General features: G+C 34.9%; 1 protein-coding gene across 3 annotated transcripts in view; it reads right to left on the reverse strand.

The window, feature by feature from the left end:
- Positions 1-644: 644 nt before the first annotated feature.
- Positions 645-13,916, reverse strand: part of Arhgap20 (Rho GTPase activating protein 20) — a 122,983-nt gene continuing 109,711 nt past the window's right edge. For all 3 annotated transcript variants that reach the window (XM_026392507.2, XM_026392505.2, XM_026392506.2), the window contains exons 11-15: positions 12,818-12,979; positions 9,250-9,359; positions 7,421-7,610; positions 6,179-6,293; positions 645-5,075 (exon numbers count right to left, since the gene is read on the reverse strand). In XM_026392507.2, the coding sequence (XP_026248292.1) occupies positions 3,235-5,075; positions 6,179-6,293; positions 7,421-7,610; positions 9,250-9,359; positions 12,818-12,979 (2,418 nt within the window). In that variant the 3' untranslated portion in view covers positions 645-3,234. The remainder of the gene's footprint in view (positions 5,076-6,178; positions 6,294-7,420; positions 7,611-9,249; positions 9,360-12,817; positions 12,980-13,916) is intronic.

Raw genomic sequence — 13,916 nt, forward strand, 5'->3', positions numbered from 1 at the left:
TTTGACTCTTTATGTCTATAAACCTGCATCTTATAAAATGTAAGATTAAACTACAGAAGATATATTTTCTTTGCCTTGATGACAATGTTAGGAAACACTTTGAACTGTGTGAAAATATATTTTTTTCTTTGCTGTACAATGAGAACAAATTAAAGGATAGTCATTTAATACTATTGAAACACATATATATGTATGTGTGTATACACACACACACACACACACACACACACGGGGATTTTAAAGATAAACTTTCCAAATTACACCTCCAAGCCTTCTACCAATTCTGCCATAACCTCTGACATTATGCAAAACTGAAGCTCAAGGAGTTCATTGTATTAAAAAACGTTGGGCTGGAGTTGTGGCTCAGTGGTAGAGCACTTGCCTAGCATGTGTGAGGCACTGGGTTCAATCCTCAGTGCCACATAAAAATAAATAAAATAAAAGTATTGTGTCCATCTAAAAAACTAAAAACATTTAAAAACAACTAAAAACATATATAGGAAAAATTAGAAAGCAACTGAATGCAATGTGTAACGGTGACTCAGAAGCCAAACAGGATTAACTAAGGGCAGGCAACATGGAACTCATGAGCACTCTTCATTTCAGCAGGAAATCTTCATAACTAGAATAGATACTAAAGGAAGTGAACATTTTACACAACTTTATTATTCAGGGAATAGAACTTGTTTACTAACAGTATCTTGGTAATGAATTTTTCTTTGCATTAAAATAGGCCGTTTTCAAAATACAACCTGGTAGGAAAATAGAAGTTAAATACTTCCAGCAGAATTGATGAAGATATGTTTTTAAAAGTTTTTCGACAGAAAAAATAAGTCATTGGGTGAAGGATATATTACATCCTTTTGATTCAATGTTATGTCACACAAAGTATAAAAACACAAAAAAGATAACTTCTAAATCTGAAAACAATGAGTTTAAGTCTTTTTAAAGGCAAAATTCTTATTTCTTTAAAATTTAGGTATAAATTAGTATCAGTGTATGTACATATTGCCCAAACATAAATATTTACACTTCTCAAAGTGGAATTGTGGTCCTTGCTACCAAGTTAGAGCACATAATTTTCTGAACTAAGGTAATATACTTTTTTTGATTCCCCTTTAAATGAATTAAATTTGTACAAATGAGACTTGAATGAGTTTTAAGAAGGAAAACATATAGCACTCATGAAAAACCGGTCATATTTAACACATTAACCTGAAGAGCACTAATGTCATGGTGTGTCTAAAGTCAACTGGGTACTCTGGTTGAAATGATTCACTCTTAGACCATTAGAAGGTCTCACACAGTCAATTAAATTGAACTGATGATTCTTTGATAGATAACTTCTAAAACTACTGAAAACTATGAGTTGAGTCTTTTTAAAGGCAAAATTATCTTATTTCTATAAAATTTAGGTATAAATTAGTATCAGTGTATGTACATATTGCCCAAACATAACTATTCACACTTCTGAAAGTGGAATTGTAGTCCTGACTACCAAGTTAGAGCACCTGATAGGATATGTCATTCCTGGGGTGCAATAACTCCTGATAAAAATGCAGATTCTGCATCTAAAACATGACTCATTTGGTAAATGATTTTAAAAATATAAAAGAGAAAAAACCCTACTCTAAACGCTCAAAGATCCAAATCAGCATTAACTATATCCCAAGAAATTTCGCTGTGAGGCAGAGATAAAGTTCATAGACTAAAACAACTCCCCAATGTCAATATTTCTCTGATGGGACTGTGAACTCTGTAGAATGGCATTTTATTTAACAGACAGCATGGAAGTCATACATATCCATTATCAGTGCCTTGAAAATCAAACAACTTTAAAAGTTAGCAGCAGTTTCTGCAAGTACAAAAATACACATTTATTACATAACATGTGGTAATAAAATTTGTCAAGATATATTATACAAACTCAAAGCATTTTAAAGCATCAGTCTAATATATTACAGATTGATGAAGTATAATAAAATGACATGTAACCTGCTTCAAATCATATAATACTTTACAGCAATATTAACAGACTATTCACATTAAGTATCTAAGGGAGCAGAGTGGGAATAGTCATTAAAGAACCTTAGCAACTATTTTCTTCTATGCTTCAAATTAGGTGGGTAATTTTTCTATTTGTCAATATGAAAGAAAAAAGGCTACAACTATTATTTTTGGTAAGTACAGAAGTAAGTTATTCCAGAAAGACACTCTAAAAGCTTCATTCACATCTTGCAATTCTGCCAGTAGTATGCCTAAGGGTAAGGGGAGTCCCTGCTGACTTAATATATTAATTATACAATAAAAGATGCATATGGACATATAGTATTAATATGGGAGTGGTTGGTTATAAGGTGAAATCTACTTCACACATCTGTGACTGAGATGGCCAGTGTCATAAGCTCTTTGGACCTACAGGTGCTACCCCTAAGGGACATGACCCTGTTTGCACTAATCATTTTAATTACACCCTTTCCCCCACCATGTTCTTGTCTCTTGACTCTGGTTTACATAGATCTCTATTTCATATTATATCCATAGACCTTTCTTATCTTTCTTTAAAGGTTATAACGGTTACATCCCCTCATCTGGAAATAAATTATCAGGCCTCCCCAACCAATTTGGAGGCATATCACTAAAAAGAGATGTGCATCTTCCTTCATTCTAACTATTCACCTATAAGAAGTTTCTTAGAACAAACAGGTTTTGATTTAGGGAAAGGTTTTACATGATTTCCTCCATTACCATACATGCTTTTCTTCTTAATGCTTTGATTAGTGGTCTTTTTTCTTGCCTACTTATTTAAAAACATCCCACAGAAAGTGGATGGTTTCTTTATACCATTCCCTTCTCTCTCCGTCTCTGATTCTTCAATTTATGATATGTTGGTCTTCTCAGAACACTGATCTCACACTTGTTGACACAGGTAGGCTTCTACAGAGGGCACTTTCTCTAGCCCTGTGCATGCATCTCTTAAAATCTCATAACAGGATCAATCCCACGTTTTAAAAAGGAAAAACCTCCAAAACATTAGATGCTGAAAATTTTAGTATACAGTTTTTGACAAGTTGTCTCAATAGAAAGAAGTGTTTTGTTGTCCTAAGTATTAGCAATGATTATCCTTATGTTACCTATCTCAGATATTTTATAAAAAGAGGTCATAATAATTACTGTCTTTATGTTATTATTAGCTAAGTTTCTGTTCTTGCAGACATCAGACTCTTACTGTGGTTAAATGTCTTTGGTTAAATGTCTGTCCCCATCATCACACACCACTACAGGCCCTGCATCTGGGCTATCCACATCTTCCACAGTTACAGAGCTGGTTGAGGCCCTTCCCCAAGCCAGGGAACCAGCAGAAGAGTGCCCTCCCCTCTCTCCTCTCTCGTGGGACTTTGTACAAAGCTTGAGTTTGCTTTCCACTAGGCTGAATGGAGAGCCACAGTGTTTCTCTGAATCCTGACAGGGATAAGAACTATACCACTGGGCTGTCTGCATAGCTCCAAATCCTTCAGCTACCTGGAAGGGTATGTCTTTCTGTCTTTCTTGCAGTGAGCTGGCATGAGAAGCATGAGGAGGTAACTCCAAGGGTACTTTTAGGGGACAGATTTTCTTTTCCTCTGGTCTGGCTGCCTTTACTTTCTTTTTGAGAGACCAGTTTTTCAAACTGGCCACACCATTTCTCAACCATGTGCTGGGATGAAGAGTTACAGAATGCATTTGTGAATGCCACTCTACAGTACTGTCCTTTTTTGTATAAGCTGGTTGATTGCTGGCCTGCCCTGTTGAGGGACCAGGCATTCCAGAAATGAAGCTAGAACTACTAAAGTCAGAAGAAAGCTCTTCTTGCTTTCTTTGAGCCTGAAAAGTGCAATCTATTGGAGAGGAAGTTTCAGTGGGCGTGAACACAGACTGTTCAGAAATCTGAGAAAAAGCACTGTCCTGGGAGCTTACTGAAGAGCCAGATGGGGAAGTGCCTGGTGAAGATAAGCTGGAATAGCTGGCTCGGGGGCCAAGGTTTAGTCTAGGGGGTAAAACCTTCTCAGTGCTTTGGTTTGTGGAACTGCTCTTGCCCACCTCAATCCCCATGACTAAACTCTGATTGATAAGCTTTTGCCCCTCCATTTGCAAAGACTTATGCCGTTTGAGATAATCCTCCTCTCCATGCAAGAGACCAGCTTCACAGCTGGTTTTATGTTGTTTCTTTGAATAAATCCCTCGGAGATAGGTCAGTTTGCAGTTCTGGTCATCTATGTTGGGCTCTGAGCAGCGCCGATGTGTCCTTGAACTCTTGAGGGCATCTGCTGTGTGTGGTGGGGAGTATCTAGATGAATCTGGATCAAAGGTTTGGTTCCTGGAATGATCCCGGGAGGGTATATGACTATAAGATGCCACAGAAATGGCCATGGGCTTAGACTTAGTGAAAAGTTTCACATGATTTCCTTCATTACCAGAGAAGCTTTTCTTCTTAATGTTCTGATTTGTGGCATTCTTCTCATTGACATCAGTGCCTGTTACTGAACATGTTCTACTCTCTTCCTGGAGAGACTGATTCTGCTTCAGACAGTCCTCATCTTTTTGAGAGAGGATTACATCACAGCTGGACTTGCGTAGCTTTTTCTGGTAAAACTCCCTGAGATAGGAAAGCTTTGAGTCTAGGTAGTCAATGCTTGGTTCTGAACAGCGCCGGTGTCGCCGCAGGATTTTTGGAGCATCTGTTGTAGTTGTGGACAGGTAACTGGGTAAACAAGTGCCAGATGGGGCCCTGGCATGCTCCCCCAGTGCAGCCTTTCTATACATTCCTGAAATGTTCACCGGCTTTGTTTCAAGAGGCTGCTTCATTTGAATGTCTTCATCTTTAGAATGGTCTAAGTCAAAATCACTCAAGGTTAAAAGACCTTCCACCTCAGGCTGATCAAAGTCATAGTCACTTAGGGTTAAGACAGAATCCATACTTCTGCTACCCTGACCAAGTTTCTGTACCAAATCACTGCATGGAGCATCAACATCCTCATTTAATTCATTTTCCAAGCTGTCATAGGAGGAGTCATTCAGTTGGAAGCAAGAGATATCTGTCAAAAAAAGCAAACTATAATCAACAAATTTACTTACCAAAATATAGCCCATGCTGCCATCAAACTATGCTTAGATTAATGTTCTTTACATGTAGTGTTCAAATTCCTACTCTCAAGAAGGAAAAAGGATGTTTTGTAGTCTTCCTAACTGCTAGTGCAGAAGAAATAAATCTACTATACCAAACAGGTTTTTATCTGTTACTAATGAAATGGAATTTCAACAAACTAAAACCAAAAATGTTGAAAAATAGGAAGGAATTAATAGCAGGTATACTTAGATTTGAATAAGACTATCTTCTAACATAGATTGCTGGTGATTATACCTAATTAACTCTAGTCTTGAGGACATCATTAATTAACCCTACCAATTTCTCTTTTTCAAAGTTCCTTAAAGTTAAGTTCATTACCTTATTTAATCTTTACAACAACCACAGACATTATTATCCACATTTAGATATTGTTATCAGTATCTTCATCTATAAAATGTAGATGTGTGGAGGCACAGAATAACTGGCCAAAGATATATAAGAATTCATACTTTAGAGATTATATACCTTTGAATTAAGATTCCCCCAATGATCTAGTTGTTTTCAAATAGTTTCATAGAACAAAGAATAGCATCTCAGGGTCTACTAGAAGGAAGAAAAATCTCAGGCCTGGCTCTGGGCCTTCCATTCCAGTTTCAATCACTGAAGTTTATACATATATATAAAATACACACACACACACACACATATAAATTATACACACACATATATAAAATCTGTATGTGTGTGTACACACACACACACACACACACACATAGATATATGTGTATGTATAAGAATGTGTTAGGTTTCCTCAAAGTTTTATTTAAAATAAAGGCTTCAACCATCATGGCACAGCACGCAACTCACTTCCTGAACTTCTTAACCCCATCATGCTGTTAACATACCCTGACCTTCTAGCAGGCCTTCTAAAGAAGGAAAGAGAGCTCAGGGCCTTACTGATCTAGGTCAGAGGCTCCCTTCATTCTCAGAGCATCAGGACAACCACTGTCCTAGCATCTTCACAGACATCTGTCTAGTTCTTACATAAACCAATCCACTTCCTCACAATACCTGGGACATTCTCTCTAGTGTCACATCTCACTGAAACTTCTCCCAGGAGGGAAGTGATTTCTTCTCCAAATATCCTACAGCAATTTTCAATCAGAAATTGTATAAGCAGGGAAACCTAAACAAAAAAGGACAAAATTAAAGTGCCACTTTTCATGTCATATGTTTATAAATGTTCATATACAAATCCTGATTTTTTTAAAATAAGAAAATGCAAAAATTCTGAGAAATTCCTTTTTTAAAAGTATATAAAAGCATACTACTTGTATATTTTAAAAAGTTTCTCCTAAAAATCTATAATACTTTCAAGAGTAGTATGGGCACAGAAACTAATTTTAGTGCACTAGTTAAAATTATTAGTTTTGGTCTTGGTTTAATGATAACCCTTAATACCAGTAGCTCCTTCTTCAAAATGAGGGTAATTTCAAGTATTCTCTATAGGGCATTTAGGAGTAGAGAAATATATATTGCTATTAAACTTCATAAAATATCAAAAGATTTATAAAAGTATTTCTTGTATAAAGAGCAGGTTTTGTTATAAGTTTAGGAGGAGAGTTCATGAAGGAGAGAACTTGAGAGAAAACTTATGGTTTTCCTATCTAGTCTATATCCATGTACTGTCTTGTATTATACTCCCTAACTGGAGGCACTTTGGGGAAGAGGAAAGAGTTACTACTGAGCTTTGTGCCTCCCCTGAGACGTAGTAGAACCTTTCTGTATTTCCTTATCCTACAAGCTAAGGCCAAGGGGCAGGAGAAATGTTGGGGGCAAAGGGAACCGGTATTTCCAAACCCCTTATTAATAACTAGGCATTACAGGGGTATGATTTCTAGCAACTATTATGTCATCACCACCTCCTTATTTTAGATGAGGATGTTGTATATTTGGTAAGAGGTGGGTCTGAAAATTGAACTCTGGCTTGTCTTACTCCAAAGTCCTTATTTATTTTTTAAACAACTGCTTTCTTATCATCCTGTGATTTCAGTTAGTTCTACTGGTTAGCTTCCTTAAAGGGAAAAGAGAAATAACCGCTATAACTTTTCTGCTTACATCATCTTCCTATAGAATATCAGAATAGGAAAGAACACTCCATAGTCAGTAACTGAAACTTATAACTCAAATTTCAGTGTAACTATATACATAAGCTATTTTAAAAATTGTCTTTCAGAGTACCATGAATTACATTTTCAAAATGGGGACACAGTCCCCAGTCCCTTAAGGCATAAAAATGAAAATTTTAATTACCTTTTTTGTAAATTCACTTTCTAGTTCTGCGCTGGAGGAGGTAGGAGGCCAAAGAATGCTTGGAGCTACACATACTGCTAAATTAAATGCAGTCATCTGATTGGATGAGGAATGTTGCTCAATGTTACGTAATACTCCAAACAGATACTTTAGGAGAACAACATTGGCTCTTGGAAGCTGGTCTAGTAGTCTAAAGACAGAAAAGAAATACACTTTTTAAGCAAGATGTTTTATTAAAAATCCTATAATAAAGACAAGGCAACCCTCATTTTTTATGGGAAACCATGAAAATCAAAAGGGGTTTTCCAGAGTTTTAGTCATGTGTTACTATGCAAAGAAAGTACAGAAAAAAGGGAGAAAATAAGCAACGGATTTTTTTTTGTTTATATATTATCTTTATAATTTAATAAAAAACTGTAGAAAAATGTCTCAGAAAAATGATGCCTGAAATATTTCCTCTGAAACTAGTACAATGTGTTTTAACTTGGGTAAATATTGCAACATTTCAAAATATTCTCACAAAAAGCTTTTTGATAATGTGCTTCATTATTTTCAAGTAGCAACACAGGAATGCTTTCTGTTGGTAAGAACCCCAAATTAATCCATTAGGACTTCTAGGTCTATTCTGAGAGCCCGGGCCCTGTTCTAGTTGCTTCCAAGCTCAGTTTTCTTCTACATCTGTTATTGGTATTACTCTCACATATAAGCCAAGCTTATATTGGTATATTTTCTATTGTTCCTATTTTAAGGACTTTTAAGTGATCATTCACTGAAAATTATTTTTACTACCAGTGTGAGTGTGCATCTGTATGATATACATGCTGATATTCATGACTCTTTTTTTCTATAAGAACCTGAAAACTTGAAGAAGGTAGTCTATTTACTACTGTACAAATAACAAAGGCCTTTCTTCAGCACAGAGGACTGACAAAGAGCAAGGTGATAGGGATGTTATGAAAGACTCTGAGATAGATCAGAAGATAGGGTGTAAATCAAACATCTAGCATATGATTTTGGGTTACCTGATTTTATAAGGGCCTTTGAGCTATTTTACAACTCTTTAACTTGAAGATAACTGACAACAGTTACCTAGTACTTGTTTATAGAATAAAATCCTGTCTGGTGGAGAAAAAGATTGACTTATCTTCATCACTGCCCTGGTAGAAAAAGCCAGATTTGTATGTCTCTGTAAATTCATTTCAGTATTTCTGATCCAACTGTTTTTAAGTTTTGGTACTTTGAAATCTCCTTTGAACTGGCTGTAACATCTTACTGATTTCTTCATTAATAATTTAAATAAAATCTTTCATAGGTTTATTTTATATTTGCATTAGTGTTATGATTTTGTCTTTTTTAAAAAATAAACATCATTTTTCAATTTGTAGAACATAATGTTTTGGACAAAGTATAAAATTTGAAGCTTACTATATATTATTGGTTCACACCAAACTATAATGAGAATGGATGCAGCATTTTGTTATGGCTTTCGTTTCTGGTGTCTTCAATAACTATACAACATTATACTGTTAAAAGATCTTAATCAATAGCAGTGTGTAATTGAAAGTTGTTCTAGATAAAACTAAATATACAAATAAATGATTAGGATTCAAGAATTTTCACAGTACTGGCATATTGCTTTTGTTAGTGGACACTTCTTTCCTGTTTTCATATAATGTAGGACATGTGGGTAGAAATGCAGTAGAGAATTCTACTGGAAACCTATTTTAAAACTGGTCCCCATGGATAAGACTTTAAAAATTGTCATTTTAATAAACAAGCTTAAAAATAAGTATTTCTATTTTTGAGAATGACCAAATTATAAAAACTACCTTTGAATTGTATTTATTTTCTCTTCATCGTTTCCTTGATCCATTACACAGACCCAGTGATCATAGAGATCTGATGAAAAAATACTTCCTGGAATATTTCGTAGAAAATCCTTAAACAAACAAACAAAAAACCAAATATTTTAAATCATTCTCATTGAAAATATGTGTTGGATAAATTAGAAAAGTTAAGTCTTCTTATTCTTTTAAGTACACAGAACTCTGTGCCAACTCTCTACTAACTTGTACTCACAGATCACGTGCTTTGATTTTTTTTTTTTCCTAACAAGAAATCACTGGGATAATTAAAGATGGGATTATGGTAGGAAAAATAAAAGACAATCTATTTGTGCTGAAACCTCCTATTTTGTATACATTTTAGCAAATTAGTACAATGTGACAGGATCTGGCAGTAAATTATCCTAAATCCTTTTTTCTATTTTTCCTTTTTTAAAATAGCTAGTTCAAGGAAAGAAAGGCACCAAGATATCTGTGAGGTTCATAAGTTGGTAACATTCAGTCACTCTATATGTAATTATTTATATATATGAGACAATGTTTGATGTGCTTGGGAAAGAGAAATAAATAAAAGTCTGTTATCTTAAAACAATACCAGTGGTGGTAATAATGTTCTACAACTTTTCTTCCTGTATTACCTCACAGAAGGTATCTCACGTATTTCAGGTGAGACAGAATTCTAGGTGATGTCTGGGTGATGTTTGGGAACAGTACTCCTAGTATATTATTTTCCTGGAAACTATTCTGCTGTCATCTTGGCAGGGCTAGGTGTAGTAAGACAGACTATGACACAAGTAGGATATAACCATGGGCATTGCTGTTTGACCTTTATTTACAAAAAGTTTAAAGAAAACTAAATGTGGTCCTGGACCTAAAGAGTTGGTTGTGGCTAATTCTGTGTTGATTTTTGGAATGGCATTAATAAGACCAAGGTTTCAGTCTGATCTCCACCTTGGTAAACTGTAGGCAGAGAGAACTCCATTTAGTATCTGAGTACTATACCCATGGTTGATGATCCTCTTGAAAATTCCTGTTTTCAATATTGAGACATATGAAAACCTGAAATTGGGCAATTTTAACTTGCTAGGAAAATAAATCAATAATTTTAACCATGTGCCTTACAGAAGGCAGCAATGTACAACCTGTTACTTACAGCTCAAATATTATTACTAATACAGGAATTGTGGCAGCTTATTTCTACAGTCAGCTAATTATGTGGGCATCTCCTCCTTTGCTAGAAGCTCTTCCAGGACTGGGACAGATCCTCAACCTACTTTGTGCACATCATCATCAAGTTCGGTCCCAGCCAGAGAAGAGACCATTAGTGAACTCTTTACTGTGTCACATGGTTAAATATTAATGAGGGACAAGGAAGTCAATCAACTATAATTGAGATGCTCAGATAACTTTAAGAACTTCTTTGTGGTCATGTTACTCTACTACCATAATTTTTAAAAATAGAGTGGCTAATAAGAAAAAGGAGTAATTCAAAGTCTTCCTCTGTCAAGCTGTTTTATTATATCTTCCAGTAAAAATGTGATTCAGCTATGTCATCACAAAAGTTACCTCTTTTTGGGTAAATCTACTGAGTTTTCATAATTCCAAACTAATTTTAGTTGCTGTACCCATTTTAAAATTCAGATTGGGAGAGGAAAAATCTGTTTCTTAAAAATGGGGTAGTGACAATAGCTCTTTTTAAATCTCAGTGGAAAACACTCTTATGATCTGTCTTGAAGAAAAACATCATTAAATCTTAAACCTACACTTGAAAGATAATAACTCGTAACATCTCAATGAACTCTCCCACAGCTGGAATAACAAGTTACGAAATAAAACCACCATTACAGCTGACAGGAATGTGAGAGCTGGTTCTGAATTACAACTAGTAACTTAAAGCACTGAACTGAAATTCTCCCTTTCAAAACCAGGACCTAGGTAATGAAAACTTTCTAATTCATCTGAGATTCTATAGATTAAATATGAACTTTTCATCTGAGAGATCAAAGTTATAGTGCCTCAAAAAATTTTTGTCCAATTTTAGTTTGAAGAGTTAAGCTTATATTTGAACAAAACCAATTGAATTGAAAAAATTAAAGGAAAACCTAAGTACCACTTCAAAATAGTCTTAAAAACAAGAAAACTTTTGCAAAACAAATTTTAAATTGATAGTTATCTTCTTTCCTAGAAACTATTTTGAATTAGATGGGAGTAAAACAATTACATAACAAAACGAGTTACTCAGAACCCATTTAACGTGACTCTTTAACCATTAGTGTCACTGTTTTTGTGTTTTGCATGTTTTTGGACAGTTAATATTCCTGTAATTTGAAACACAACTTAGCTCTTCTAGAACATGCTTTGCAATAGACTTAATAATTCAGCAAGGAACTTTTAAGAATTGTGGTGATGCAAAGAACATGGCAAGAAAAATTTTCTAACTTAGGCTTTACCTTTCTAAATTAAGAGATGGGTGAAAATCCAATTAAATGAAAAAAATTCATGATACACACACACACACACAGCATGCCATGCATATCTTTATTGTATTCCAGGTTTGGACAGTAATTAAAACTCTGTGCAAAACAGATTAGATTACTCTAGTTCAAATACCTCTCAAATGATATTTCATTGCATAAATTGACAGCAGGGTTTGTTTAAGGGTAGACTTGGCCCATTTATCAAGAAATGCCTGATTTTTAATATGAAGTTGGTTATATAAGCAGCTGGCCACTCAGCTGGAGTATATGAGTTTTCCTTTTTTTTTATTTTGTAGGTCCTGGGCTTGCAAGGTGGGACCATTACTACCCCTGGCCTAAATATATCCCAACCCCTTGAGAGATGGGAGTCTGAGACATGTGTTTGGCAACCATTGCTGGGTCAAAAGCTCTGCTTAAAGTTGATTTTTTGACCTGAGGTTTCCCCAAAATATAGGGCATTTCCAGGAGTGTAGGGAAGAAAATATTAGAACTCTCTATAGGTGTGACTTAAGTAAACATGGGTGAAGAGTAAGAATCAATGTGGTAAAGAGAAAAGAAGGTCCAGATGTTGCAGTCATTCCTACTCCACTTATAAAGTAGAAATAATTAGGGAATGAAGGGAAGGAATATTTGTGGACATGATTATGGAAATAGAATTTTCAGTGGCCTTCTAACTTTGTTTTAGTTGTAAGGCAAATATTTGTTTATTATGGTAAACTTCCGTAATTATCTTCAACAGCTTAATTAAAGTTTACTTTTTAAAATATTGTCTTCATTAGGAAAGCAGTGAGATAAGAAAACATGGTAAACATACTGTGTATATTTTGACTATTTTAAATTTTAATTAAATTTTCATTTTGTGGCAGAAGTGAAGATGAGATTATTGCAGGAGGGAAATAATTAAAGCATATCTGATATATCATATTGGTGGTAGCTTTAAATGTTGTAATTTTTTTTTAACACTTACATCCCACACCTATTATATCTCTTTGCAAACAGGAATAATGTTCATAATGAAACAAACCATGTGTCTTGTGCCTATGTGATGGGGTGCATAAAGGGTGAACTTTTCTTACCTTTAAGACAGACGCTATCACAAAAATAGATTCACAGTCTAGGTGCACTTCAATTCCAGAATTCAGTTTCTCTTTTAGCTCTCTGCAGGACTTCATATTGGCTGACTGTCTGAAGATGCCTTTTGTGAGGGGGCCTTTTTGATTAAGAAAGAAAAGCATGTCCTATGGGAAAACAAAGGGAAAAAACCCTAAATGGCACTTCATACATACAGAGGTCAGTTTGAAAGCCCTGAAGGATTAGAGACAGATGGATAGCTAGAAGGATCCAGAATCACCAACTTCTTAGAGCATAAAGCAGTGATTACTAGGGGCTGGGAACATGGTGGGGCTGGGAACATGGTTGGGGAGATACTGACCCCCAAGCACACAAAATTTTAGTTAGACAGGAAGAATGAGTTCAATTGATTTATTGTATAACATGGCAACTACAGTTAATAACGATGTATTCTTGAAAAATTGCTGAGTAGTTTTTAGTGTTCTCTAATTTTGCTTCTATCTCTGTACCCTGTACTTTTAGTGTAGGAAGTAAAGGGAGTTTTGGACACAAGCAATCTATGAGATTTGAAAGCTACGCCACTGATTTACTGTGTAATCTTGGGTAAGATTCTAAAGTTTCTTTCCTTTTTAATTTGTAAAGTAAGAATGATGATGATAATAATTATTCCTCCCTTAATTTGTTGTGAAGGATAAACAATAAAGTGACTTGTCCTAGTGTCTGGTACTTAGAGTGCACAATATAGCATAAAATGCCACACATTTACTACAATGTTAGGAGAACACTGGATATTCAATAAATGTTATTTATCAGTGATTACTTAATACACCAACTGGAGAAGATGCAAACTTAGTGCTTTTCGTTAGAATCTTTCTATATAGAAAAGATAACTAAATGCCAGGGGATACATCTTGATGTCCAAACACTTGAAATATAAGTAAACCAGTTTTTAAAACTTCAACAAAGGAAAGATTGTGAAGTTTCTTTTATTAAAATGTTAAAAATAAGGCTTTTCAGAATACTCTGGAGTTCAAGAAAGGATTTGTGGGGATAATGTAGATTCTTTGTCTACAGAGCAAATTCTAATTTATCTGAACAGGTTTA

Source organism: Urocitellus parryii, chromosome 4 (assembly GCF_045843805.1).
Source record: "Urocitellus parryii isolate mUroPar1 chromosome 4, mUroPar1.hap1, whole genome shotgun sequence".
Classification (NCBI taxonomy): domain Eukaryota; kingdom Metazoa; phylum Chordata; class Mammalia; order Rodentia; family Sciuridae; genus Urocitellus; species Urocitellus parryii.